Below are 27,523 nucleotides of genomic sequence, written 5' to 3'. Positions count from 1 at the left end.
TACCGAGGGGTGTTCAAAACTCTTAATTAGAGTCCTAGTTCTGTTGTGCCTTGGGCTAGGCCAACCTCCGCCCTTGCCCTCATGCACGTAGCCATGGCGGTGACAATGCCAATGCGACCTGCTGCCAAGCTGCACCTTTGTATCGCCTTGAAACTCAGCTATGGTCAGCAGGATGAAGGTGAGCAATAGGGCAGCGAAAAGGGAAATTAAGCCAACCGTCCTCTGCAAGCTCGTCACGAACAAAATCACAGTGAAGATCGTCCACGCCAAAGACGTTGCTCTAGTGTGGTTGAGAATGCACAGCACGGCATTCGCGTACCCTTTTGCCACACCAAATCTTGGAATGACAATCACTGCAAATGAGAGCCAGAATGCTCTGTGAGATGTTAAGGCCATCACACCATACCCCCGCAACAAGCGCTTGACTGATGCCGCCATAGAAGAGAGAGACCTACAATGAATGATATATCACCTAAGACCTAAGAGAAATGGAGGACGAACGACCTAGGACCTACGATGGACAGAAGGACAACAAGTAGATAGAGCTTGGGCTATGACGGTGAAACCCAAATCAGTATCTCAATTCACTTTGGCACTGTGGAACAGTTCACAATCAACGTGGGACTCCTCTAGAGCAAATCGCAGTACCCGGGGCAGGATACCTGGCCTTGGAGATTCCGTACACTCCTCGGGAAATGTGTTGAAGCTATGAAAATCGAATCACCAATAAGATAGAGTGATGGGAGAGAAGGGTAAGGAGCAAAACACAGCACTAGGGCTCATAAATAAGGGCTGGACACCCCCGAAGGTCTTTATTGCAATAGAATAAGGCTTTGTATAACTGGCTCTCACAAAAGCATGGACTGAGTACAATCTGTGTGTTCTAGAGCTCTAAGGCTCTTCTTTTATAGACTTAGCCTCCAACGCGAAAGCAAGAGCTTTCTAATGAGCTGGGGCTAGCTTTAAGCTTTTTCCTAAGCCTAAATTAGGGATACTTTTCTTAGAAACCTGAGCTTTCCCTAAAATCAGCTTTAGGGGACTTTTATTGGAAATTGCACTGGAATTCTTGCTGATTTGGCCTTGTGGGGTCCTCAATAAAGTAGGCGCCCACATTTTGGTGCTTTTTGCCTTGTAGGACCTGCTTTTTGCACTTTTCCCTTAATTCTAGGGCCTTTTCGCACTCCTCTTGGTCCTACACATTGCCACAATTAAAAACCAACACTTTAGCCCGTTAAAGGTTAGACTATTTCTAGTTCTTGGACTATTTCTAGTCCCTCGTGGGTGTCCCCACAGTTCTCTTTTTACCAATGCAAGGCAAAAGTAAAAACAATAAAACTTATTCTTGGTTAACCAACTTCACCATTCTTTGACCAAAGTCAATTCTAATAAAGATTACTCTATATTTTCTTAGAAGTAGTCCTAAATGGTGACGGATGGCAGGGATGAGAGAAAGAAAGAAAGAAAGAAAGTTTATTAGCGTCTATGAAAGACCAAAGGGTCTATGAGACTGAAAAGAAACCAGATACAATGAAACCTAAGGGTGGAGGGTACTAAAATCGGCACCCCTACCCAATACTAATGCCTGTGACAAGAAATAATAGTACATTGCACTATCGTTGTGAGGGAAACCCACAAAGGAAGAAGCAAACACCAAGGAGAATCCCTAGTTGTCTATCAATCAGTCACCTGGCCCTGAGTAGCTGGACCTATGTATGTTGTCTGTGGGACCAACACGGCTAGATGACTGAGGAGAGACAAGGGGAGTTCGTCTGACAATGGCTTAGGATGTGGTGAGGGCTGGTGTCTATAGAGAGACAAAAAATGATAGAATGTTGGTATCGCTCGGCATGTCTAGGTCCAACCATCCCTCCTCCTTTGTAGTCTTCATGATGTGGCCCACTGTCTAACAAGTGCTATCGTCACTCCAGTGGTCTCTCTTCCCACATTGAAGAGAGCGAGGATATGTCTGCGCCTCAAAGAGTTGTGATGAAGAGAGAGAGAGAGAGAGAGAGAGAGAGAGAGAGAGAGAGATCTTCGAGAGGCCTCATGGGCCTATGAGACAAGGTGCAACCAAGGAAAGTAGCTCATACAAGCCATATGGGCGAAGGCAAAGGGGTCGCTTAGGCCCTTGCTGAGTACTATTCTAAGAAACTCAAAACTCAAAACTAGTACTCAAAACACCAAAGCTCATAATCCTGAGGTGCCAAGAGATGGAATCGAGTGTCGGGATCAAGTGTCATCAATGACCCTGGTGCCATGGTAGCTCTCCAATGGGATGTGAAGATATGGCCTATCTCCCTCTGTCGGGTCGTCTCGCGTTATGGTGGGGGGCATGGTTGCCTTGATCTCTGTATCCAATGAGCCATATCGAGAGTGACACCTTGACTCTAGCGGTCCCCTTTGAGTAGAGCTGAGATGGGCTAGACCTCCATCGTGCATACTATGAGTACCCTTTGCATCGTGCGTGGTCTCTGTGTCTTTGGTTCCACAACTCCATGTCTCTCTTCCCGCTGATCCACTCTGCCCTCATATATGCTAACTCCTCCTCCACTCCATACTCTCTTGGGGCTGACTCAAAATGCATAAAAATCTGTTACATGTCACTGCGCTCGGTCTATCTCTGTTCCTGTGACACTGTCACCTCCTACTATATGATATGTCTCAGTAGGGTCTCTCTACGTCTCCACATCTCAATTAGATATAGGCCAACAAAAACCTGGTCATGGAAGTGGATCAGCCAGAAGCATGGCGTGAAACTGTCTCTCTCCTGAAAGAGACTGTGGTATCTCTAGGAAAGCAGGGAAATGGGCTGTCTATTTCACCTAATAACACTTGGTCTAAAAGTTGTGTATGGATCCACTATGTTGTCTTGGCATACCGTGTGAATATTAAACGATAGATCTTAGAGGTGCAATAGAAACATCTAGTTTCCCGTTTAAGGGATGAGATCTCATGATGTATTCTGGTCTCGGTCTCATAAGTCAGTTTAGCAGTCTCAAAATGTCAATTCACCAGATACAGAGAGAGATTCCTCAGAGAGCACCGTCGCATCCCTGCCAGAGACCTGGTTATTCATGAGGAGCAGGACGAGGCGCAGGACCATGAGCACAGAGATAGCCCATCTTGCCAGAGAGCACCGATGGTTCCACCCCGAGGATGTACATATGACATGATCCGGCAGCACCGCAGGATGATCTTACACAGAGGCCGTACCCGTCGCTTTATTTCTAGACGACGGAGGATGATGGCAGATTTTCGGAGGAGATTGCTCCATGGAGACTTGGCACCGCCAGCAGCCCATTTGACACTTGCCCAGATCTTCACACTCATGGCAGGAGGCATGGTCGATGGCCATGACTTCCATCATTTCTTTGGATCACAGACCCCTTAGGGAAGACGATGTTCCTCATATTCCATATTTTACATTTTGTATCTAGGCAATTTTGGTACTCTATTTCATTTCATTTTGTATCTAGGATTTTTGTAGCCATTTTTGGCATCTTAGCGGTATTACGATGAGGCCACCTAGTTGGCGCATCGTTGATGATGTATTTTCCTTTCGGATGATTTTGTGTCCCATAGGCCATGTATGGCCTTCCGTGGACCTTTAATAAAATTTCTTTCTTTCTTTCTTTCTTTCTCTCTCTCTCATGCATTGAGGATAGCCATTGGAGAGATGTGGGTCTCGTCCCATCAGCTGAGGATCGAGGCAAGGAGAGCAGTAGGCATAGCAAGAGAGCAGCAGATCTGCAGACTATGCACACTGGAGGAGGTGGAGACGGAGGAGCACTTCGTATGCACCTGCTCGGTCTATTATGAGAGCTCCAAATGTGGAGGCAGCCTTCATGGTACCAGTCATCCTTTGGGAGGTCCCCCATCCTAACATTAAGTGCACTTTTTCTTCTCTCTACCTTTCCTCAATTTCTTGTGTATCTTTACTCCCACATCTTTGTGAGTCACTTCAATCTTTTTCTCATGAAACTGCATCTACTCCCTTCCCTTGGATCTGAGCAACTTGCATATTGACTAACTCAAAGTGGACATCACTTGCGGTCTCACGGAGAGAAAATGCATTCTTGGATTATTTGATGGATCCCTTCTTTTTTCCCCCCTCCATTTGTTGCAGACATGTTTTGAGCTCTATCTCTTCTGTAGTAAAGATGTGTTCTTGCATATCAAGTAGGCTTACATTGTGCTTATATAATTTCGGTAAGGGGATGAACAACCTTGGGGCATACTATCAATCTAATTGTGTTGACTGTCACTGTGGTGGTTTGGCCCCTTTGGCATTGAGGATGAATTAGAGGCTGCTCGGGTCTGCATCTTGTCTCACTGCCTACCAATGTGATTCTCTTTCCCTGTGAACTTACTATATCTGTTAGGAACAATGGATAAAAGCATGGATCAAGCTCTCCTACTGCTGAGAAGGTGCCTAAACTGACACTGACCCTATAATAATGACAATAGTAATCTAAGATGAATGCAACCTAGGTGCACACGTGATGCAGAGCTGAACTAAGTAGGCATAGACTCAAGTTCAATTAGGTTACAAGATTGAGAATTGAACAACAACTGGTGGTCTGCTTGTTGTAGGTGCTATTAGCTGTCTAGCCTGAGCTTATAGCCTATTTCAAATGATAATGGATCATCTTGTGGAAATTGTTGCGCAGATGTAGAGGTGGAAATTCAAGCGAAGGATCGGCTCTTGTAGTTGTTGTACATTAGGTCTGAGACTATGCTGGTTGGTCATCTATTCTATAGAGTCATTGTAGCCCTCTATCCTGTGTCTTGCTATATTTGTTACGGGATTTTGTTGCACGAGTCTAGTGACTCTGGGTCTTCAACCGGCTTGTTGTCCGCATCGGTTGCTGTAGGGTAGACATTGTAGGAAAAGTGTCTTGTTACAGTAGTTCTTTGTGTAGTTGTTGTTGGCCGGGTGGCTGGCGATTGCAAAAGGCGTATGTACTTGGTGCAAATTTCCAAGGGATTCAGCCTAAGGTTAGAGAGATCTTCTTAATATAATGAAACCCTAATGCTAGAACGTGAAAAACAGCAAATGCAAGATTCCTAGATGACTCCTAATCCTAGAGAAGACCTAATTAAGAATTGCTAAATCTAAACTATTGGAGAGCCTAAGCCAAGATTTGATACCATGCAGAAAGAACAGATCAAGCTCTCCTGCTGATGAGAAGGCTGCTTACATGGACACTGATCCTATACTAATGACAACACTAATTTATAGTGGATCCAACCTACGTGCAAACATGATAAAGAGCTGAACTAAGTAGAGGCATAGACTCTAAGTCCAATTAGGTTACAAGATTGAGACTTGTACTCATAAAGAGACTCGAGATCTTGCACTATGTTATTGCATGAAAATGATCTCCCTCTTATAGGAGTGGATTCATACTTACATTGCTTGCTCACATGTCTTTGCTGTGTGGCAGCATGCTCTTGCTTCATACCTTGCCTTTATTTTGTGCTCATAACACCACAACTCTCAACAAGTCCATGATGTCTGAATTATTTAATGACACGAAAAGTGAATTCTTCCCGAAAGAATTAAAACACCTTGTCCATATCATCTCTTACAGTGCACGACTTGAAAACCTAGTTTTCTTTCAACTTTTCAACCACCAGATGTGCAAAGCTTTGCTTCAAGTTTTCAACCACAAACAGATGTGCGAAGTGTCATTAGAGAGTGCATACTTGACCTGCTAAAAATCTATGTTCATGATTAGCAAATCATGTGTGGAAATTATTTACTAACAGTTGAGTTTACTTACTCCACACATCCGTTGGAAAGATACCCTTTCAGATCATATGCCTTAGATCCCTTCTGTCTCCAATAATGCACATTTAAGAAAATATCTTTCCCACTGATCAATATGTTGAAAATTATGATCAGCTTATGCCAAAGTCTGGAAAGCTGCTCAAAAAACTTGAGATTCCTTTGACCAATCCCATGCATATGAATTTGGCATTTTATATAAACCAGAACCAGGCTTTTTAGAGGAAACTTTTGTTATATCAGACTTCAGCTCTGAATTCATAATAATTTCACCTTATAATATGTTGTAAAAGACAATCTAATTCACTACATATTTGTCCTACATCGATCTAAAGAAAGTAAATAAAAATTGTTACCCTGTAGTCAAGTCTGGCTGTATTGCATACATATGTACAACCTTTTTATACGTATACAATGAAAAATAAAGTTTTTGTGGTGTTTTAAAACAATCCTGTGCTGTAACTATGGCTTACCTTCAAGCTGAAGAGGTGATTGTGGGCAGCCTCGAAGATCACTTCCATGACCACAATTTCTACAAGTGATAAGCCATGTCGGCTCTGCCACACCAGCATTCACATGGTTAGCTTTGAGTTTGTTGTTAAACAAAAGGATGCATAATTACATAAGTGAGCTAGTTCATCATGGGCTTGGTGATAAGTGTTTTCTACTGACCATGGTGACTTTGTTATGCCTTTCTTTCCTCATAAAAGATTCAGTGCCTGTGCACTGTGATAATAGAACTGATATCAGTTCGCACTTTACAACTCTCTCCAAGTATTCTAAGATACTGCATATTGGAGTTCTAAAGGCTTTCTTGCATTACTTTTTTCCAATATGGAAAAGATGGGAAATTTGCAGTTATCATTTGACAATAATAAAAAAGCAAGGTTTCATTTGTGGCGGTATGCAAAAGACCAATTAATTATATACACATGCACCTATCTCCTCCTAGCCTTATATGGCCCTGATATCTCCTTTCCACCCTAGCAAACATATTTCTTGTTCGGTTGATGGAGGTAGATTCTAAATGAGAGAGTTTTTAAAAAAAAACGTAAAAGACACACCTAGGGTTGCACACTGTGCTTAGCCACCCTAGGCATGGGTCATTTGAGCAACATGTTTGAGACATGGAGTTCAGCTTCCCTATGGACACAAGCATGTTCCACTCGGACAAGAAGAAGAGCTCAAGAAGATAAAGGTAGGGGATTAAGATTTGGATGGGCCCAAGCTTGGCTTTAAGTGATGGCTGCCACTACGGGCGGGGTTTCTAAATCCAACACATCCAAATTGGAAAAGGGATTTGGAGGAGCTGCGATAAAGGGTACCTACTAATAGAGAAGGGATAGACGCCCGAGCTTGCGATCTTGCATATAACTGTAGTGCTGTTGTACTGAAATTAATTTCCATTTTCTTGTTGGTTATGATTGCAAAGTGATCCATAGAATCACACAGACATCATTATGCAAGATTTAAATGGGAACACCTGATTGAAATCTATGTTTTGCCATAGTAGATGGTTGGTACTATGGGTGATTCCATGTTAATACTAATGTCACTAGTGTGACTGGTGTTATTGCAATTGGATGTACTTGATGGCTGTGTTTTGATGTTTTCATATCAAGCAAAAGTACCCAATGCTGTATCACATCATTTCTCTTCCTAGTTGTTTTCTTTGTTCATCGTTTCCACTGCCTCTTCAGGGATAGTTCCGGGATTTTCGCCTGTTTCCTCTCCTACCCAGACCAACGGTGTTTGGCAAGTTTCATTCATGAGGCACTTAGACACCGTGAGAGGATACTTCGAGCACGGAGACAGGAGCAGACTTCTTCCTTGGCTCCTCTCAGAGCTCTGTCATGGAGTTCTTTCAGCTAGATCACATGGACCCCCTCAAGACGAGGCCTCAACATGACCGTGACCCGGAGCCTGTGACCCGAGAGCTCAGACAGAGGGTCGACACGCAGATCACACTCAGGGACATCCCCTCCTTCTTTAGAGTCGGAGCCCGACCGACGGGGGTCACAGTAGACCTGGTCACACGCAGAGCTACGACCAAGAGACATGCTAGGACCGCACCTCTGAGTGGCCGACAGCACTCTATGGCCGACTTCATGCCTCCACTGCCCCATCCATCCTAATATCTTGCTGCTGCCGATGATGATGATGATGATATTGATGACGATGCTGAGATTGATATATAGTTGACCATCAACATGACTATGTTGTACTTAGGACTTAGTACTGCTATTCTGCATTTTTACATTTTGCATTGGTATGGATGCTCGTTTAGTAGCTCCACTACCACAGCTTGTTGTATCAGGATTTTCACAATCTCATAGACCCATCGGTCTTCCGAAGACTTTAATAAACTTTCTTTCTTTCTTTCTTCTAAATTTGTAATCATTTCTCATGATAGCTTCTTCGCTTTGGCACAATTATGACAAGGGAGAATACCCTTAGGCATTGAGTCTCTTGATTCATAATCCCCATTTTCTTGACATTGGATGCTGGTCAAGTGACAAGGAGGATCATGAGTTGGATCAGCCAAGTACACAAGGGAAGCTTAACCAGGCAGGCACACGATTCATATGGGAAGGTATGAGACGGATAGTTGGGGGCAGCATAGACTGCATTTGAGGTGTGGAGCGGGTGGGGATGGAAAGAGAATCGGAACTAGCAAGAAATGAAGAGGAGTTAAGGGGCCACGAGGTGTTTGTGATGTACTTTTCCACAAAATATGGGGCATTGCCTTACGCTAGACCTAATTGCATCTTGTGCATGCCCTTTAAATAGCAGCATTCTATTTTGTCATGGTTGGGTCACATGAAATACTTCTTGTTTGGGCACCCTAAAGTCTGTCCAAGACCAGCACCTTGTCAAGTAATTGTTCTTGCCTCTTTGAGAAGCTTGGCCTCCTTGTCACTCCTAGCTCTCTATTGGTGCAAAATCCTCCATTTCCTTGAGCTGAGAGAGCTCATCATTGCTGCTGAAAGTAGCACGGGGTGCCCTCCCCTCACATTGTCCACATGGGTCGCCAGTTCTTGCAACTATAGAGCAAGGCCGTCTATTGAAGAGTTTCCTTGTATTTCTTTGGCTATTGGGAGGTAAGGCTCTATTATCTAAGACCACTGTTTGAGAAATCTGCATGGGTCCACGGGTTGTTGAGAGACAAGAGGTTTGGCCCTAAGATTTACCACTATAATTTTTATCCACATGTTCAATGAACTGAATTTCTTGCATGATGACATTGTAGAACTTTCCCATTTTTAATGTTCATGAGTACGATCCAACTTGTGAGATCTTGGGCTACAAATTGGTTGCACCTTTTTTTGGCAACTTGTTTCGAGGTAGAGGGAAAGACACAACATAGGCATCTTCTTGGTCCACTGCCTTTGACTTGCACACAAACAAGAATCTTCAAATATGGTGGTCTACATCCTCAATCAAGAGGCTCCTTTGAACTAGGGAGCGGATACAGGCCAAGTGTACTTATCTCCTTCAAGAAAAAGGTCCTAGGAAGACCAAGAAAGATTTTCTCTTCATTGTTTCATCCCTTGCAATTCATTTGATGTGCTTTCTAATCTTTATCCCCCTAATGACCTCATCTTGAACATCTCCATGCCCAATATCTAGTCCAATCTTCTACGCAATTCTCACTTCCTTTAGCCCACTTCCCTCTTTTGCTCCCATGTACCTCATACTTGCAGGGCTTCGGAGTCCTTCTTGCCAAAGTTTGGGCTCATTCAAGAGAAGATGATTGTACAAACTTTGCAAGATGAAACTTTCACTCACAAGTGAGTCTCATCATGATTGTCAAATTTATGTCGCTATTATAGACTAATTTCTTGATTCTTTAGTGAGAGATGGTTCTCTTGATGACAATATGTTGAGTGAATGGAAGTTGTCACAAGTCAATACGCAGAGCAATTCATGCAAGTATTCACATTTGTGCAAGGGAATTTGTCCAAATGCAACATCTAATGTTGCAACCACCAAGCAAGTACACCCTCCGGTCCTTTCTCCTACTGTTGCCCGTCTCATCTTGGCCAAAACACTAGTGAATGAGAGAGTGATTTGGTCCACTCGTCTGTGAGTTTCATCTTCAAGCAACTTTTGTGTCCCCAAATAGCAAATATATGCTTATAAGCTATGTTAACTAATGTCAAAAAGAAAAATACAAAGGAAAGTACACCTATGACCATCGGCCTTTATGGGGTATTGGAGTGACTACTTTATAATGTATTATATTTGAGCTCAAATATTGTCAAGCCAAAACGTTGTCACTTCAAGCACAATTTGGCAAGGTTCGAGATGGCCAACTTAAGGCCTTGTGTCCCATTGCAAGGTGATCCTTGTCTTTGAAAGTTTGTCTTATCCTTAGCATCATAATGGGAATGATCATAATAATCGCGAGTGAAGAGAAGATTGAGGAAGCATCTACACATTGAGGAAATGTAGCAATGAATTCAAGAAAGATGAAGATGTGTGAAAAGAGTGATTCAGAGAATAAGAAGAGAAAGGAGATGATGATGGACATAAGGTTAATAAGCTTATGTTGTCTAGAAGTATAGAATACGTAGATGATGTGAATATCTAATATGTAGGCTATCCCATGGTGCCTTATGTTCCCTGTGTTAGAATTATAGATATAATTCAGCAGTGACCAATGTAATTTAATAAGCTAGTTAGGGGCACTTTTCCCTCTTTAAGAGGTTTTCCCCCCTAACCGCAGTTAGTTCACTAACTATGGTTAGTGACTACCAAGGTTTTGTCACTAGGACAAAACCTTATCTCTCACTCATTGAGTTGTACCCTTTACACTCTTCTATTTGCAACTCAGCTCTCAAGCTTTCAGCTCTCCAGCTCTCACTCTCTTGCTCTCTCTCACTCTCCATTCTCTCACATTTGGTATCAGAGCATTTGATCCAGCTCCCTACTTCTTCCCCGTTCAGCTCCAGCTACAACCCACGCTCCTGCTGCTACACCTCGCCCGTACAGTCTGTACGACTATACGAAATCCGTACTTTACCTGCCGTACTGTACCTACCGTATCTTACCTGCCGTATCGTACCCGCCGTACAAATCTGCAACGCACAGGTCGTCGTACATCGCGTCCGTACAAGTGCCGTGGTCGTCGTACATCGCGTCCGTATAGTTCGTCGTCAAACTGTATGGCTCGCCATACAGTTCCGTACCTGTATGGACAACCTGTATGTACAGCTCGCTGCTACCAGTCGTACAGCTCGCTGCCACCAGCCGTACAGCTCGCTGTCATCGTCCGTACCAGCACGTACATCCTCTGTACTGTCATCCGTACTGGTCCTGCTTCCGTACAGCAGGTAGTCCTCTGATTCCGTACAGGAGAAACTCGCAGGTGATCTTTGGCAGGCACATTTTGCAGACAGTCATTGTTTGGCTCAGTTTTTTGGGAGTACATTTGGGGCATTTTGTTTGTTGCAGATTGGAATCATTTTGTAGTTTCGGAGCTATACTTGGAGCAAACATTGCAGATTTGGTCTGAAATTTGGGGCTTTCTGTACTTCTGTCCCTTTCTGGTTGCAATTTCAAGCTCGAAATTCGGGGCTTTCAGTTCTGCAGTACAATTTCTTGAAGAAATTTGGGGATTTTGTAATTACACTGCAATCTCGCAGTGAAATTTGGGGTTTTTGTAGACAGAGCGCAATTCTTGCAACATTTGGGGCTTTTGATCAATTTGCCCCTTTCCGGTTTCAATTTCAGGCCTATTTTGGGGCTTTTGTGTTAGGAGAGCAATTTCTGGAGTTTTCAGTTCATACTGCCTTTCTTGGAGTGTTTTGCAGCACTTTTGGCAGATTCTGAAGAGTTTTTGATGCTTGGACAGATTTCTGACAGTGCGAGTACAGAAATCTGAGTTGCATTTACAGCCGGTGCTTGGCTGTGTTTTTTGGGAGTTGTGCATTTCATTCCCAGTAAGGGAATTCAGTTTTGTGTCTGCTTAAATCTCTTTCTCAGATATGGCCCAGCAAAATCAGAATGACTTCTAGTTAGTTCGGTGGTCTTTCACAGGAAGAAAAGTTGGATGGTACCAACTACTCCCTCTGGAGTTTTATGGTACGCAATATTCTGATTCCTCGCAATTTATGGGATTATGTGAATGGGGGTGAGATCCAACCAGCAGGTATGGCACCTAATACCCCTCCTTAGCAAGGAGGTGGAAGAGGTCGTGCACAGGGGGCAGCTGCAAAACAAGTTGTTGGTGCAACTATAGCCACTACTCCAGATCAGAAGAGATGGGATTCACGAGATGCCTTAGCTTTGTCATGTATCTCTCTTTCAGTGAAAAGATTTATCATTCCGCATATCCAATCGTGTAAGACCTCCAAGGCAACGTGGGATATTTTAGAGAGCATGTATGCAGCCCGGAATGATGCAAGGGTATCCTTCTTGAAAAGAGAGTTAAGTAATACACATATGGAAGAGGGTGACTCCATGTTAGTCCACCTCACAAAGCTACAGGATCTCAGAGCGCAATTGTTAAACATAGATGAAATTATTCCTGATTCAGAGATGATTACAACCACTCTGAATTCTCTTCCTGAGTCTTATCTCAGCTTTCATACCTCACTGAACTTATCATTGAGGGCGGGTGCAAATCCTCTCACTTTTCATGAGTTGATAGGACTTCTGCTTCAGGAAGAGCAGACCAAGAAAAACTTGGCTTCACGTGCAGGTGAACAAGCCATGCTCTCAAAGTTTAAATAAAAAACAAAGGGACAGGCAAAGACATCAGTAAATCAGCCTTCCAATGGGTCAGGACAGCCTTCACAAAAGGCTAAAAATGATGCAAGTAAGCCCAAAAAGAAGGGTTTTTGTCACTACTGCAAAAAGCCAGGTCATCACATTGCAGAATGCAAGAAAAGGCTTGCAAAAGAGAAGAAAAACAGCTCCGGTATGGCTGTTTCAGATTCAGCTCCTCATGCATCTGACAGTGGGGATGCTGCAGCCAACTTTGTTGTACAAGATTATGCCTTTTTATCTTGCATTTCAGATTCTAGGCTGGCTGTTCCAAATGCTCGGGATAGTACAGCCACTTGTAATGATGATATTTATGCATTTTTGACTTGCAGTTATGACTCTTCTACGGTTGCATCTGCTTTCAGTGTCAATGAAACACTAAACACTTGGTATTTTGACAGCGGTGCATCCAAACACATCACTTCTAGGAAGTGTCTTTTGACTTCCTTGCATCCACCTCCCGTTGGTAAGAAAGTCACTTGTGCCAACAACTCATCATATTCGATACGTGGCACAGGAGATGTTGAGCTCACTGCCATTGATGGCTCAATTTTCAGACTTTCAGATGTCTTATATGTGCCTGGTATAACCAAAAATCTTCTTTCAGTGTCCACTCTTAACAGAGCTGGATTTCAGGTCATCTTTGAGGATGACAAATGTGCTGTCCGAGACAGGGAAGATGACTATGCCTTAAGATTATCTGGTACTCTGCTGCGTGGGCTTTTTCAGCTTGATCTTTTTGAGAAAAGAGCAGCGCATGCTTGCAGTTTCTATCCCTACAGCTGCCATGCAGAATGCAGAATTATGGCATGCCCGATATGGCCACATGCATTACAACAGCTTGATGACACTTCAGAAGTATTCCATGGTTGATGCATTGCCACCTCTTGAGATACCTCCTCCACATGCCTGTGAAGGGTGCATTTTAGGCAAGATGCATAGATTCCCCTTCAAGAAGGATGGTTCAGTTAAAGCTGTCCGCAAATTACAGCTCATACACAGTGATGTCTGTGGTCTCATGAGGACTCCATCATTGGGTGGTCATCTCTACTTTGTTACATTTATTGACGATTACTCCAATTTCACTTGGGTTTTTGGGCTGAAACGCAAATCAGAAGTGTTCACGGTGTTTAAACACTTTTCAGCCATGGTTGAAAATGAAACTGGACTCAAGAAAACAAACATTGTGCACAGATAGAGGTGGGGAATACTTGTCTGCAGAATTTGATGCTTTTTTGAAAGGCAAGGGTATTGTGCATCAGCTCACAGTCAGGCTGACCCCTCAGCAACATGGCAAAGTTGAGAGGAAAAATAGAACTCTCATGGAGATGGACAGATGTATGCTGAAAAGCAAACACATGCCTCACAAATTCTGGCTTGAGGGCTTGATGTGTGCCAATTACATTTTGAATCGGGCTCCCACTAAGGCTTTAAAAACAAAAACTCCTTATGAGGTCTGGAATGATAGAAAGCCTTCAGTGGATCACTTCCGAGTCTTTGGATGCCTTGCTTATGCTCATGTGCCAGTTGAATTTAGGCACAAGTTGTCAGATGAAGCCATTAAGTGCATATTTGTTGGGTACAGTGCAGAAAGCAAGGACCGTCTCTACAATCCTGCTACACGCAAGATCATGGTCAGTAGAGATGTGATATTTGCTGAAAATTCAGCTCACACTCAGGCTGAATTTCAAATGCCTTCTTCTTCAGAGGATGTCTTTGAGGGGTTGCTACCCATTGCCTTGGGTTCCCCTGCTGATATTTCTGATGCAAATCAGAATTTACAGCCACCTCCAGATGCTTTAGTTCTGCCACAGGATGTCTTGCCCCCTCCACAGGCAGTGGAACAGGTGGGGCAGCAAGAAATTGCAGACATACATGCAGCAAAAACAGTCCCAAACTGGCTGTTATAGACTCTCAGGGAGAGTAAAATTGATGCTCCGTTACCTGGCAAGACTCGCAGTGCAGCAAGGCACATGGAAGGTGCTAATTCAGTGGAATCGGCATATGCAGGTACTCTTCTTAATGAGGAGGAGCCTGCCACATTCGAAGAGGCAAAGGACAATGTGCATTGGATGAATGCCATGCACGATGAGTTGCAGTCCATTGAAAAAAATCAGACTTGGGATGTTGTAGACTTGCCACCGGGTAAACATGCCATTGGCACACGATGGGTTTTCAAGGTCAAACGGAAGCCAGATGGCTCCATTGACAGATATAAGGCAAGGCTGATTGCTAAAGGCTATGCTCAGAAAAAGGGCATAGATTATGAGGAGACATTCGCTCCTACATCCCGGATGACCACCATCTGATCAGTTATTGCAATGGCTGCACATTTTGAGTGGAATGTTCATCAGTTGGACATAAAAACAGCCTTCTTAAATGGGGACTTGCTGGAAGAGGTGTATGTCAAACGACCTCCGGGCTTTGAAATTACAGCAAATGCACTTCAAGTATGCAAGCTCAACAAAGCTTTATATGGGCTGAAACAGGCCCCTCGTGCATGGTATGCCAAGATCCATGCCTTTTTGACCAGCAAGGGGCTGCACAATAGTCCTATTGAGAGCACCCTCTACATCAAGATGGATGGGGGGGAAATTTTAGTCATCCTTCTTTATGTCGATGACTTACTGCTCACAGGGTCCAATGAAGACAAAATTGCAGATTTCAAAGCTGATTTGCAGACCAACTTTGACATGTCAGATTTGGGGCTGCTTCACTCTTATTTGGGGATCCAATTCTCTCATGAGAGACGTGGCACTGTTATGTCTCAGTCCAAGTATGTTCAGAAACTCTTGGACAGATTTAACATGCATGATTGTAAGCCCATAGCCACTCCCATGGAGCCAGGGCTGAAACTCACAATGCATGATGCAGGAGAATTAGTTGATGCCACACTTTACAATCAGGCTGTTGGATGCCTCATATATCTCTGCAACACTAGACCTGATATTCAGTTTGCAATATCTCAGGTGAGCAGGTACATGCACAGCCCAAAAACTTGCAGATGCATGCCTACAGTGATTATGATACTAGGCAGTCCACTAGTGGCAATTGTTTCTTTTTGGGTAAATCTTGCATTTCCTGGCTGAGCAAGAAACAATCTACAGTGGCTACCTCATCATGTGAAGTTGAGTACAAGGCAGCTTTCACAACAACAGTTGAATGTATCTGGCTGTGACGTCTATTTGCTGATCTTCATCTGTCTTTGGAGGGTCCTTCTCCAATTCTCACTGATAGTCAGAGTGCCATTGCAGTGGCAAAGAATCCAGTGTTTCATGCTCGCACGAAGCACATTGAGGTTCACTATCACTACGTCAGACAGAAGTTGCATGCAGGAGAGATCAGTATGATCTTTGTGTCCACACATGACAACGTTGCAGATATTTTCACTAAAGCACTACCACGTGAAAAGTTTGAGGCATTTCGCAGTGCCCTAAACTTATATCCGTTTGGTGATTGATCAGCCTTGTACATGACATTGGCACTGCAGAGGGGTGTTAGAATTATAGATATAATTCAGTAGTGACCAATGTAATTTAATAAGCTAGTTAGGGGCACTTTTCCCTCTTTAAGAGGTTTTTTCCCCTAACCGCAGTTAGTTCACTAACTATGGTTAGTGACTACTAAGGTTTTGTCACTAGGACAAAACCTTATCTCTCACTCATTGAGTTGTACTCTTTACACTCTTCTATTTGCAACTCAGCTCTCAAGCTTTCAGCTCTCCAGCTCTCACTCTCTTGCTCTCTCTCACTCTCCATTCTCTCACACCCTGGTATGTGCCTTGTAGGCCTAGATATAAGAGTTAGGACAGTTAGGGCACTTATGACATGCGCCACTTAGCACACTAGGTACTACTATGACACCCTGTCTTAGGGTTTATTTATTATGTCTACTTTGTACTTCTCTCTCATTCATTCAGCAATACGGCTTTCAACGTTGGCTTCCATTTCCATTGCTTCCTTGCCTGCACTTGTCTACAGTGGTATCAGAGCAGGTCAAGGCTTCATCCCTTAACCATTTCCAGCCACCCCGAGCCCTCCACATCTCATTGGTGGCTGTCTACAAGCTGGTCGCCTCCTCTTCTCAGTTCTGCACTTCCAGCCTTCTCGAGGGATTTCATTGCAAAAACCTGTGCTTGTCTAGACTGGCAGTCCCACCCGTCTCCTAAACGCGTCCAATCCAACATAGACACTGTTGCAGGTTGGCGACCTAGCATGACGGCAGCGTTCACGACTTAGCATGAAGGCTGTCGCGAAGCTATATTGTGTGCACCAGCCTTCTGTTCTTTCTAGTTCTATAGCAAGCATGTCACCAACGCACGGCCATTTGTCTCATTCAGCTTAACAGTTCAAGCAGCATCTCTGATCAGTTCACGTGCGCAAGATAGCTGACGGTCGTTCACGCGCATCAATGGCATTCCTGACTGTCGGTTCACGCGCTATTAGATTCTGTCGATTAGGGCTTCGTGCTAGCATTGCATTAGATTGGCTCCGATATACAAGGCTTTTGGGTCTACTATACACTAATAGTACAATTGCCTCGACATACACTATGGACCAACAGTTTGCCCTTTTGTTACAGGAAGAACAAAGCCGTGTGAATAGAAATGCTTCTATGGCTAGTGATCAAGCATTTGCCACTCAACATAGAAACAAGCAAGGGGAAAGTTTTAGCTGGTAAACCTACTCATACACATGCCGGTAATTCCTCTGATGCATCTTCTTTTGAAGAAAAAAATAAGAAAAAGAGATGTAACTATTGCAAGAAACTTGGGCATGACATCTCTAAATGCAAGAAGAGAATTGCATCTGAAAAGGAGTCGTCGGGTCTTTCGGTTTCCAGTGCTCCTAGTGCAGATGACAAGCATGAGACCACCAATTTTGCACATGATCAGCATTGGTCTTTTCTCATTACTTCTCAATACAATCCTTCTATTCATTATCCCTGCATGACAGTTTCTGATGGTTATAATGCATGGTTTTTTGACAATGGTGTTGGCACGCACATCGCTTCCTGCAGGAAGTTATTCAGCTCACTTGAGATGCACCAAAGGGGGGAACAGTTACATGTGCAAATAATGCATCTTATTCAGTAAAAGGCATTGGGCAAGTTGCCATAACTTCAATATCTGGTGGCCTAGTCACTCTAGACAATGTACTATATGTACCACTCATATCCATTTCAGCTATAGCTACTTGTAGATATCAAGTTCCATTTTATGGTGTTTGGTGTGCAGTCTATGATGATACACATGCCTTTACCATGGTGTTGATTGGCACATTTCTTAGAGGACTTTACAAACTTGATGCTTATGACAAATGTCTAGAGGATGCTCGACTTGTTGATGCATATGCTATTGATGATTCTACCTTGGCAAACACACATTTATGGCATGAGGGGTTTGGACACCTCAATTATGGAGCACTTGTGAAGTTACATAAGCACGAAATGGTTGTTGATCTTCCTAAGATGCATATGCCTTCATAGCATGTCTGTGAAGCATGTTTACTTGGAAAAATGCTTTGCTTTGTATTTCCCAAGGAAGGGATTGTTGGTGCACATACTTGGTTCATAGTGATGTTTGTGTCCCCATGAGAGTTGTAGCCAGGTGGATTTTACTATTTTGTGACTTTCATTGATGACTTCACCAAGTACACCTAGATTTTTGCTCTGAAGTCCAAATCTCAAGTCTTCACATGCTTTAAGCATTTTATTGCTTTGGTAAGGAATGAAAGTGGGCTGAAAATTGCCAACATAAATAGGAACAGGGGGTGAATACATGTCCCATGAATTTGCTGACTATTTGGCATCACGTGGTATACATCATCAATGCATTGTGCCTTACACTCCTCAGCAAAATCTCGTGGTTGAAAGGAATAATAGATCAGTCATGGAGATGGCCAGGTGTATGCTCAAAGGGAAGCACTTGCCTAACAAATTGAAGTTGGATGCAGTCATGTGTGCAAATTATATTTTGAATAGATGCCCAACCAAGGCATTGCAAACCATCACACCTTATGAGGCTTGGACAAGCCATAAGCCTAGGAATTCTCACATGAGAACTTTTGGTTGCTTGGCATATGCACATGTGCCCTCATAGACATGGACAAAGTTGGATGACAAAGCTGTCAAATGCATTTTTTTGGGTACAGTTCAAAAAGAAAGGGCTACAAGCTCTACCAGCCCCGCAGGGGCAAAGTTCTTGTTAGGAGAGAGGTTTTTTATGAGTCATCATCCATGCCTTTGCTGGACTGTCCAAAACAGCCCACAATTGACGCATCATATATTTTTGACAGCTTGATGCCTTCGTTTCAGTCAGACCCACATGATGAGGCTACATCTGAGGTTCCTCCTCCTCCTCCTAATGGTCATTTACAGCCACTTGTGCAGTCTGAAAATCAGAAAAATTTACAGCCTGATATGCCTCAGATTGATCAGGATGTTATGCACAAGGCAATTGACCAAGAGAGCGCTAAAATTCAGGAGCCCAAAAGACTTTCCTGTTGGCAGTTTGACACTCTTAAAGACATCAAACTAGATACTCCTCTGCCAGCCCGTATTGGAGCAGCCGTCAGAAAAGAACATGGTAATTTGGTTGTTTCTTCATTGGTTGCTACAGCATGCAATGAAGAGCCACTATGCCATAAGGATGCCTTTGAAAATGATTGTTGGTTGCACGCCATGCAAGCTGAGAATTGGATTCAATCCATCAGAATGACACTTGGGAGTTTTGTGACTTGCCTTCTTGCAAGAAGTCCATTGGAACTAAGTGGGTATACAAGGTCAAACGAAAAGCTGATGGTTCCGTGGACTGTTACAAAGCCCATCTTGTTGCTAAGGGCTATGCACATCAACAAGGCATTGACTTTGAAAAAACTTTTGCCCCCACTTCCAGGATCACCACTATCAGGATTGTTATTGCCCTTGCTGCCACTTTCATTGCGAGGTACATCAGCTTGACATTAAGACAACATTTCTTCATGGGCACTTGCAAGAGGAAGTCTACATTACCCAACCTCCTGGCTTTGAGGTTGAAGGTTCTAAGGAAAAGGTATGCCGGTTGAAGAAAGCCCTTTATGGATTGAAACAGGCACCCTAGGCTTGGTATGCAAGGATACATGCTCATTTACTAGGTCTTGGCTTTCAGGATAGCCCAACAGAGGCTACACTTTACATCCGCATGAGTGGGACAGATTTTCTGGTTTTAATACTCTATGTGGATGACATGCTTGTTACTGGGACACATGCTAAGCAAATTGCAGCATTTAAGCTTGACTTGCAGAAGTCATTTGCTATGTCAAATCTTGGTCCTTTGCATTATTATATGAGCATTAAATTTGCTAGCAATGAGGGGGGTATTTTGATGTCACAATCCAAGTACATTGGACAGCTCTTGCAACGTTTTCAGTTTGAGGATTGCAAGCCAATATCCACACCATTAGAGCTTGGTTTTCATTTCTCGTCCGATGATGACAACGGTGCATGTGATATCACTCTCTATCAACAGGCAGTTGGTTGTTTGATATATTTATGCCATATCAGGCCAGATCTTCAGTATGTTGTCTCACAGCTCAGCAAATACATCCACAGCCCCCCCTCTGCATAGCCGTCACGTGTGAAATCAGGTACCTTATAGGCACTCAGCATTTGGGCCTTCTCTACAAGGCTAATTCTTCACGTGTTATGCATGGATTCACTGATCGTGATTGGGCTGGCTGTTTTGACACTTGTGTGTCACATAGTGGTAACTGTTTCATGCTCGGTAATTGATGCATCTCTTGGTTCAGCAAGAAGCAAACTACAGTTGCTACTTCCAGCTGTGAGGCTGAGTACAAAGCATCTTTTACAGCTACAGTGGAGTGTGTTTGGCTGCGGAAGTTACTTGTAGTAGATCATGTATGTCAGACAGCTCCTACCATCATCTTCACTGACAGTCAAAGTGCTTTGGTTGTTGCACTGAATCCAGCGTTCCATGACCGCACTAAGCATATTGAGGTTCATTATCACTCTCCCAGAGAAAGATTGTCGGCAAGTGATATACAGTTGTCTTATGTTCCCACTGAAGACAACTTGGCAGATCTCTTTACGAAAGCTCTTCCTCGACCTAAGTTTGAAGCTGTCCAGCAAGCTTTGAACTTAAGTACCTTTTTGTAACTTGGATCTATTATGTTATGTACAGTCATAGGTTGCTATATCCATACAAGATGAACATGTGCAACCCTGACATTCGTTCTTCAGGTATTCTGAGACGTGTCCAGGATACTTCATCCCATACCACAGAGGGGGGTTTGTAGGCCATCCCATGGGCTATCCATTGGTGCCTTAGGTCCCCTACTATGTAGGCCTAGATAATAGATATAGGCAGTTAGGACAATTAGGGCACTTATGACATGTGCCACCTAGTACATTAGGTACTACTAGGACACCCTATCCTAGGGTTTCTTTATTATGTGTACTTTGTACTTCTCTCTCATTCATTACACAAGTACGGATTTCAGCATTGGCTTCCATCTTCCATTGCTGCCTTGCCTGCAGTTCTCTACATAATAGAGAATAGTAAGATGATATAAACAAAATTGCAGTACATCCCTAAACTAGATTTGCCATTGGAATCGGATCGGTGGCCTCCTCCAACAATTAACTTCATATAAAATTTTGAAAGACCTACCTGATGCCTAATCGAGATGTTCTTGATAGACCAGCATAGAAATGAACTTCACATTTTTCCTCTTGCTTACCACAATGCATGGCAGTGGATGTGTACCTAGCTTCCAACGTCATATTAATTCTATTTAAAAACTGCAAAGCATTGTCCTAAGTTTGTATCCTTTCGAGGGTATTTGAAAGAGGAACTTGCTAGCTGGCTGTCCTGAAATGCAACCTTCATTTTTTAACAGAAATGTTTGCTTGAGTTTAGCCTGCTCTTCCCAAGTGTGGCAGATGGCGTATACCTGTAGGGAACATGTGATGCTTTCAGCAAATTTTACATGCTCTAATTCATGTAAATATCACTACTTTCTCCATGAAAAACTTCATGGGAGATAAAATCTAATGTGTGTGCATCTGGGGATCAAGGAATACCCTTTGTGGCTAGTGGGGATTCAATGTATCGTGGCTCTCATGTAAAAAAAGGCTTCTGAAAAGGCAAGATTTTGACATCACATTTTCATTTTTAGCCTCGTGCTTTAGGTGCATGGTCTTGTCCAAATCATATGAAGAGCCTGTATCTCTTGGCCCCCATACTTTTATCAATTCAAAATCTAGCATTATCACTGTTCACGTGCAGACCCAATTTAGCACATATATGTATTTATTTTAAACAAAGTACATGTGCATTCAAACAAATAAACTTATGTGACAACAATACCAAAAAACATCAATATTCAATCAATGAGTTGAACAACGTATGTACTAGATCTATTTTGCAGCTCAAGGCAATGAATTTACCTCCAGGTGAAGATGCTTGCTTCGAAGCATGCCTCCATGGATCCTGGGATCCATTTGTAAAAAAAATCCTAGAGCCTATCAAACACAAGAGTGGCATTGAAAAAATGAAGTGGGAACTTGAAATTTTCAAGTTTAAACACTTACAAACATCAAAGAGATTACTTTGAATTTTACCTGCAATACGATTTCCTCCGTAGTACAGATTTGTGGTATCGACCTCAGGATAAGTTGCCTCTCCAAAGACATTCTTGCAGAGATCTAGATGATATCTGTTAACCAATATTCAAGGACTCTTATTATCTCATAGACACACAACATTCACCACATCAATCAACCTTGGCCGCACTGAATGAACCTCAACAAAGTATTACCTCATATGCAGGCTTTTTTAAAGAGAGTGGGAAGACATGTCAACATCTAAAAGGCATCTAATCTGCAATTAGAACTAATTCACATGACCCCGAGATAGGGAGGGGTAGGTGGGCAAGACCCGCGATCCCCATAGAGGAAAGAACATGTGAAACTGCCCCATAGGGGAGGTAGAAAATGAGCAGCAATGTACTACTCCTAAGATGTAGAGCCTATGCACACATTAGAGAAGGTTATAGAAGCAGCAGAGATAATCTGAAAAATATGCTGGAGCAACCAGCCAAAAAGCTAGGAAGCTACCTGAAGGAGATTTTGGAACAGCCCACAAAGGTACTAGGACTAGCACACAAGCTAGCCCATCAAATACTTACTACATAACAAGTTTGTAATATTTTCTCTCACTCAATGTAAGGGATCACTATTAGTTGATAGTGATCGCCAGTCACATAGATCTACGCGGACTTTAATACAATCATATCATATCATATCATACCATATCAGAGTAGCCACCAGGAGGGCACGATGGAATACTCCTCCAAAAAGGAGACAACGATCTATCATGGGCTTCTTGCCTACACTGCCCAGTCCGTCATCAGATGTACCTTGACGCCTTATGCTTTCCTTGTGTATGCTGCATTGTATTGTATTGCACTGTATATAATTGCATCTATTATGTGGATGATGATGCCAGAGATGACTGTGTCTACACAGTTCTAGCATGGGTTAGGATGCTTGCTTAGTAGCTACACCCTTTTGCTCATTCTATAAGGTTTTCTATCAGTCTTATAGACCCATCGGTCTTTATCACAATTTAATAGACCCATCGGTCTTTATCACAATTTAATAAACTCATCGGTCTTTATCACAATTCTATAAGGTTTTCTATCAGTCTTATAGACCCACCGGTCTTTATTACAATTTAATAAAATCACTTGCATTGTATTGCGTAGCACTTAGATGATATTTGACAATGCCTCTTCTTTGTGGCACGTTGATTTTGTGCTATCTTGTATGCAGAGTTCTTGATGTCCCATGGGCCCATTTTGGCCTTTAGTGGACAATAATACACTTTCTTTCTTTCTTTCTTTCTCTCTCTCTCTCTCTCTCTCTCTCTCTCTCGGATTCGCCAGATGGGCTTCAGTGGAGAGATACAGTGGGCTATCATGGCTTTGTATGAGAGGGTCACTGGTCGGGTTCGGACACGTGAGGGGCTCTCAGAGGAGGTATGCAGCACGATTGGGGTGAAGCAGGGTTGCCCGCTCTCTCCTACTCTCTTTGGATTATATATTGATGAGCTAGAGATGTTTGTACAGATGACAGGCGGTGTGGGCTCTACTCTCTCAGGATCCTCCATTCCTATCCTTCTGTATGCAGACGATGTGGTTCTCATTTCCTCTACTGCTCAGGGCCTCCAGGCACATATTGAGGCACTCCACAGGTTTTGCCAAGACAGGGGGTTGACCGTGAACCTTGGCAAGACCAAGGTTATGGTTTTCAACACCTCTGATCGTATTTACAGCACGGATGAGTTTTGCTTCACTTATGACGGACAGCCCATTGAGCTTGTTAGAGAGTACACTTATTTGGGGGCAGTTTTCAGGGGACCGGTCTTCACCATGACATATGCAGCACGAGATAGGATTAGTAAAGGGTATGCTTCGTTGGCTCATCTTGAGCGTCAGTGTTTTCAGTCCCACTTTCAGCATCCCGATACGAAATCCTTGCTTTTTGATACATTGGTGAGACCAGTTGCGATGTATGCAGCTCCTTTCTAGGCAAGAGACCTCGGCGCTGCAAATTGGAGACGAGTAGAGAGGTTACAGATCATCATGTTCTCTCGGCTCATTAGGGCCAAGGCTACAGTTCCGCACGAGATCATGCTAGCAGAGTTTGGAGCTACTCCCCTTGCATTGGATGCAGCGTTTCAGTCGGTCATGTATTTGCACAGGGTTAGGGAGTTTGGAGACTCAGCAGCAGGCAGAGCTCGGTTGCCATGGTTAGCACTTGCATCTTCTATGGAGTTGGCACGATCTGGGGCCCGATACTGCTGGTACTTCAGACTCACTAGGTGGCTCACATCTCTTGGACTAGACGTGGATAGACTGCCTCCCTTCCGATACAGCATAGATGCCCCTCATCTCGAGTTGACTCGCCATGAGCTTAGCCAGGTCACGAGAGCAGACTTGCTGCAGCTTCATACGTATCGCACTTGGATTTATCCCACGCAGCTTCCGACGAAGATGGCCACATATCGTGACCACTTCCTTCGGATCTCAGAGGATGGATTTGTCATTCCACCAGGCTATACAGGTATCCACATGTCCCACTCACTGAGGATTGCCCTTGGCCAGCTTAGAGTCTCTTCGCATCAGCTCGAGATAGAGGCTGGTAGGATGCGACGCATGGAGGATGGACGGCGACTAGGCCGAGAGACCAGGATCTGCCCTTGTTGCACCATGGGAGAGGTGGAGTCAGAGGAGCACTTCATTTGCAGATGCCCGCTATATTATGAGCTCAGAGGTAGATTCCACTGTCTCTTCACGGATGGCTTTGGACCTCTCTCACGAGTGATGGACTACGAGGATCAGCATTATGTCAAGGAGGCCACTATGCTTCGACGAGACCTCAGAGACCATCAGCACAGACCGGAGCGTGATAGAGCCCAGCCTGATAGAGCTCAGGCACACGCTATACCAGAGGACAGAGACCAGGAGGAGCACGAGGAGGTTAGAGCTCACACAGGACACATGCCTCCACCCTGTGGATGTACATATGAGATGGTTTGTAGACGCCGCAGGATCTTGTTACATAGGGGACGTACTCGCCGCTTCATTTCCAGACGATCCAGGATGATGGCAGCTTTTCGGAGGAGACTTACTCATGGAGATCTCGCCCCACCAGCCGCTCACCTCACCTTTGCTCAGATTTGTACTCTCATAGCAGGAGGCAGAGTCGATGGACAGGATTTCCAGTATTATTTTGGTTCTCAGACTCCGTGACACCTGGACTTGTATCTTTGCATTGGCATATTGTACTCATCCCCCCATTTTGCACCCAGGGGCGGTTTCCTTGCATCTAGTTTACTTTGTATTTAGGCTCAGATTTGACATTATGTACTTTCACTTGCATTGTATTGCGTAGCACTTAGATGATATTCGACGATGCCTCTTCTTTGTGGCACGTTGATTTTGTGCTATCTTGTATGCAAAGTTCTTGATGTCCCATGGGCCCATTTTGGCCTTTAGTGGACAATAATACACTTTCTTTCTTTCTTTCTTTCTCTCTCTCTCACGATGACCCACGCAGCCATAGCACGACTCACACGAGGGCATGGTGCCTTGTCCCGACTAGAGCGACAGTGCTTCCAGGCTTTTTGACACTAGTGTGAGGCCGACCGCCATGTATGCAGCACCTTTTTGGGGGTGCGATATTTCAGCAACAGAATGGAAGAGATTCGAGTGGCTACAAGTGATTATGGGCTCCAGGATGATTCGGAGTAAGCCCTCGATCCTCCATCAGATAGTACAGGCAGAGTCTGCCATGACCCCTCTCCAGGTTGATGCCATTTTTCAAACAGTGACTTTCCTCCACAGAGTTTGGGACCTACCTCGCAAGAGACTTCCGAGGCTGGCACTAGAGTCCTCCATATGACTATCTGAGAGTGGGGCAGGTACAGCATGGTTTACATGCATCACCGCATGGTTTGCCAGTCACGGGTTTGCCAGTCACGGCATTCAGATGGATCAGCTTCCCCCGTTTCAGTATAGCAGGGATGCACCGCCCGAGTCGATCCCACGAGATGAGATTAACCGCATCATACGGTTAGATCTCCTCTAGCTCCACACATCTCGCACTTGGGGGGGGAGTTCCCCACCAAGACCCAGCTCTACTATGACCACTTTCTGAGAGTATCGGAAGATGGGCTCATCATCAGACCTCAGTATCTCGAGGACACAGGAGTCTCACACGCACTGAGGATTGCCATTGGACAGATGCGGGTCTCGTCCCATCAGCTGAGGATCGAGACATGGAAAGCTACATGCATACCCAAAGAGCAACGGACTTGCAGGTTGTGCACGATGGGGGCGGTCGAGACAAAGGAGCACTTTCTATGTGTCTCCCCAGCCTACTATGAGATCCGAGGGCGCTACCACTGCCTTTTTCAGGAGGGGTATGGCTTTGGCCCACTCTCACGACTAATCCACTTCCAGGATCGGGTCTGTATTGGGCTCTACTTGATGGAGATGCGACGACATAGGGAGATACTACTATGACATATTAGAGAGCAGGAGGATGGGACCACCGCACCACAAGGTACTGAGGTAGACTGAGCGCAGAGACAGGTCATGGATTTCTATGCATTTGACTCAGCCCCAGGGCACTCTGGGATAGAGGAGGAGGAGCTAGCCGACATGAGAAATATGTCAGTGAAGGGAGCCGACAGAGCACTGCCAGATGAGGGGCACAGAGACCGTACACGGCGCGACAGGCGACCAGAGCACACACGATCGAGGTTCGACCTATTTCAGCTCTCCTTAGGGGAGATCGACCGAGGTGAGGCATCACCCTTGACTTAGCCCATAAGATCTAGAGATCGAGGAGACCACGTCCTCCACCACCACGGGAGACATCCCGACAAATGCAAATACATGAGCTCTTTGCATCTCATCAGAGAGCCATCATGGAGCCTGGATACGTGGAGCCGTTTCATGCACTTGGGACTCTAGCTCTGAGCACTTGATATCTTCATGCCACTCTCATACTATTTTGCTACTTTTTTTTGCTATTTTGGACTAGTATAGCATTTTAGTACTCTGCAAGGGCCTTAGTGAGCCCTTTGCCCCGGCCCACAGTGATTTGTATGAGTTACTTGATTCCGTACTTTGTCCCATAGGCCCACGAGGCCTCCCGTGGACGTTAATATATCTTTCTTTTTCTTTTCTATACCAAATAGCGAAAATTAGGAATGTCATGCAAGAATCTTAGAGAGGCTTCATGCACTCCTGCGAAGATGCTATACACACTCCCACTTGGAGCTCTTATTTGATCACTACTTTTTTGTACCACAGATCATACTAGCCTTTTGTGCATGCTAATAGATCTCTCTCCCCCATCGCCAGCCCCCTCGACAGCCCCCTCGCCATC

The 27,523-nt window shown here is 44.1% G+C and overlaps 1 protein-coding gene across 1 annotated transcript in view; it reads right to left on the bottom strand.

The window, feature by feature from the left end:
* The window catches only part of LOC147888980 (putative serine protease EDA2), a 144,682-nt gene that overhangs the window by 19,050 nt on the left and 98,109 nt on the right, over positions 1-27,523 (bottom strand). The window contains exons 11-13 of the mRNA XM_087392576.1: positions 22,184-22,278; positions 22,010-22,084; positions 6,265-6,348 (exon numbers count right to left, since the gene is read on the bottom strand). Of these exons, the coding sequence (XP_087248702.1) occupies positions 6,265-6,348; positions 22,010-22,084; positions 22,184-22,278 (254 nt within the window). The remainder of the gene's footprint in view (positions 1-6,264; positions 6,349-22,009; positions 22,085-22,183; positions 22,279-27,523) is intronic.

This window comes from Dipteris shenzhenensis, chromosome 21 (assembly GCF_047967505.1).
Source record: "Dipteris shenzhenensis isolate YYH24624 ecotype China chromosome 21, Dip_SZ_1.0, whole genome shotgun sequence".
Taxonomy (NCBI): Eukaryota; Viridiplantae; Streptophyta; class Polypodiopsida; order Gleicheniales; family Dipteridaceae; genus Dipteris; species Dipteris shenzhenensis.
The sequence above is the reverse complement of the archived record's forward strand: the minus strand, read 5'-3'. Positions and strand labels throughout refer to the sequence as shown.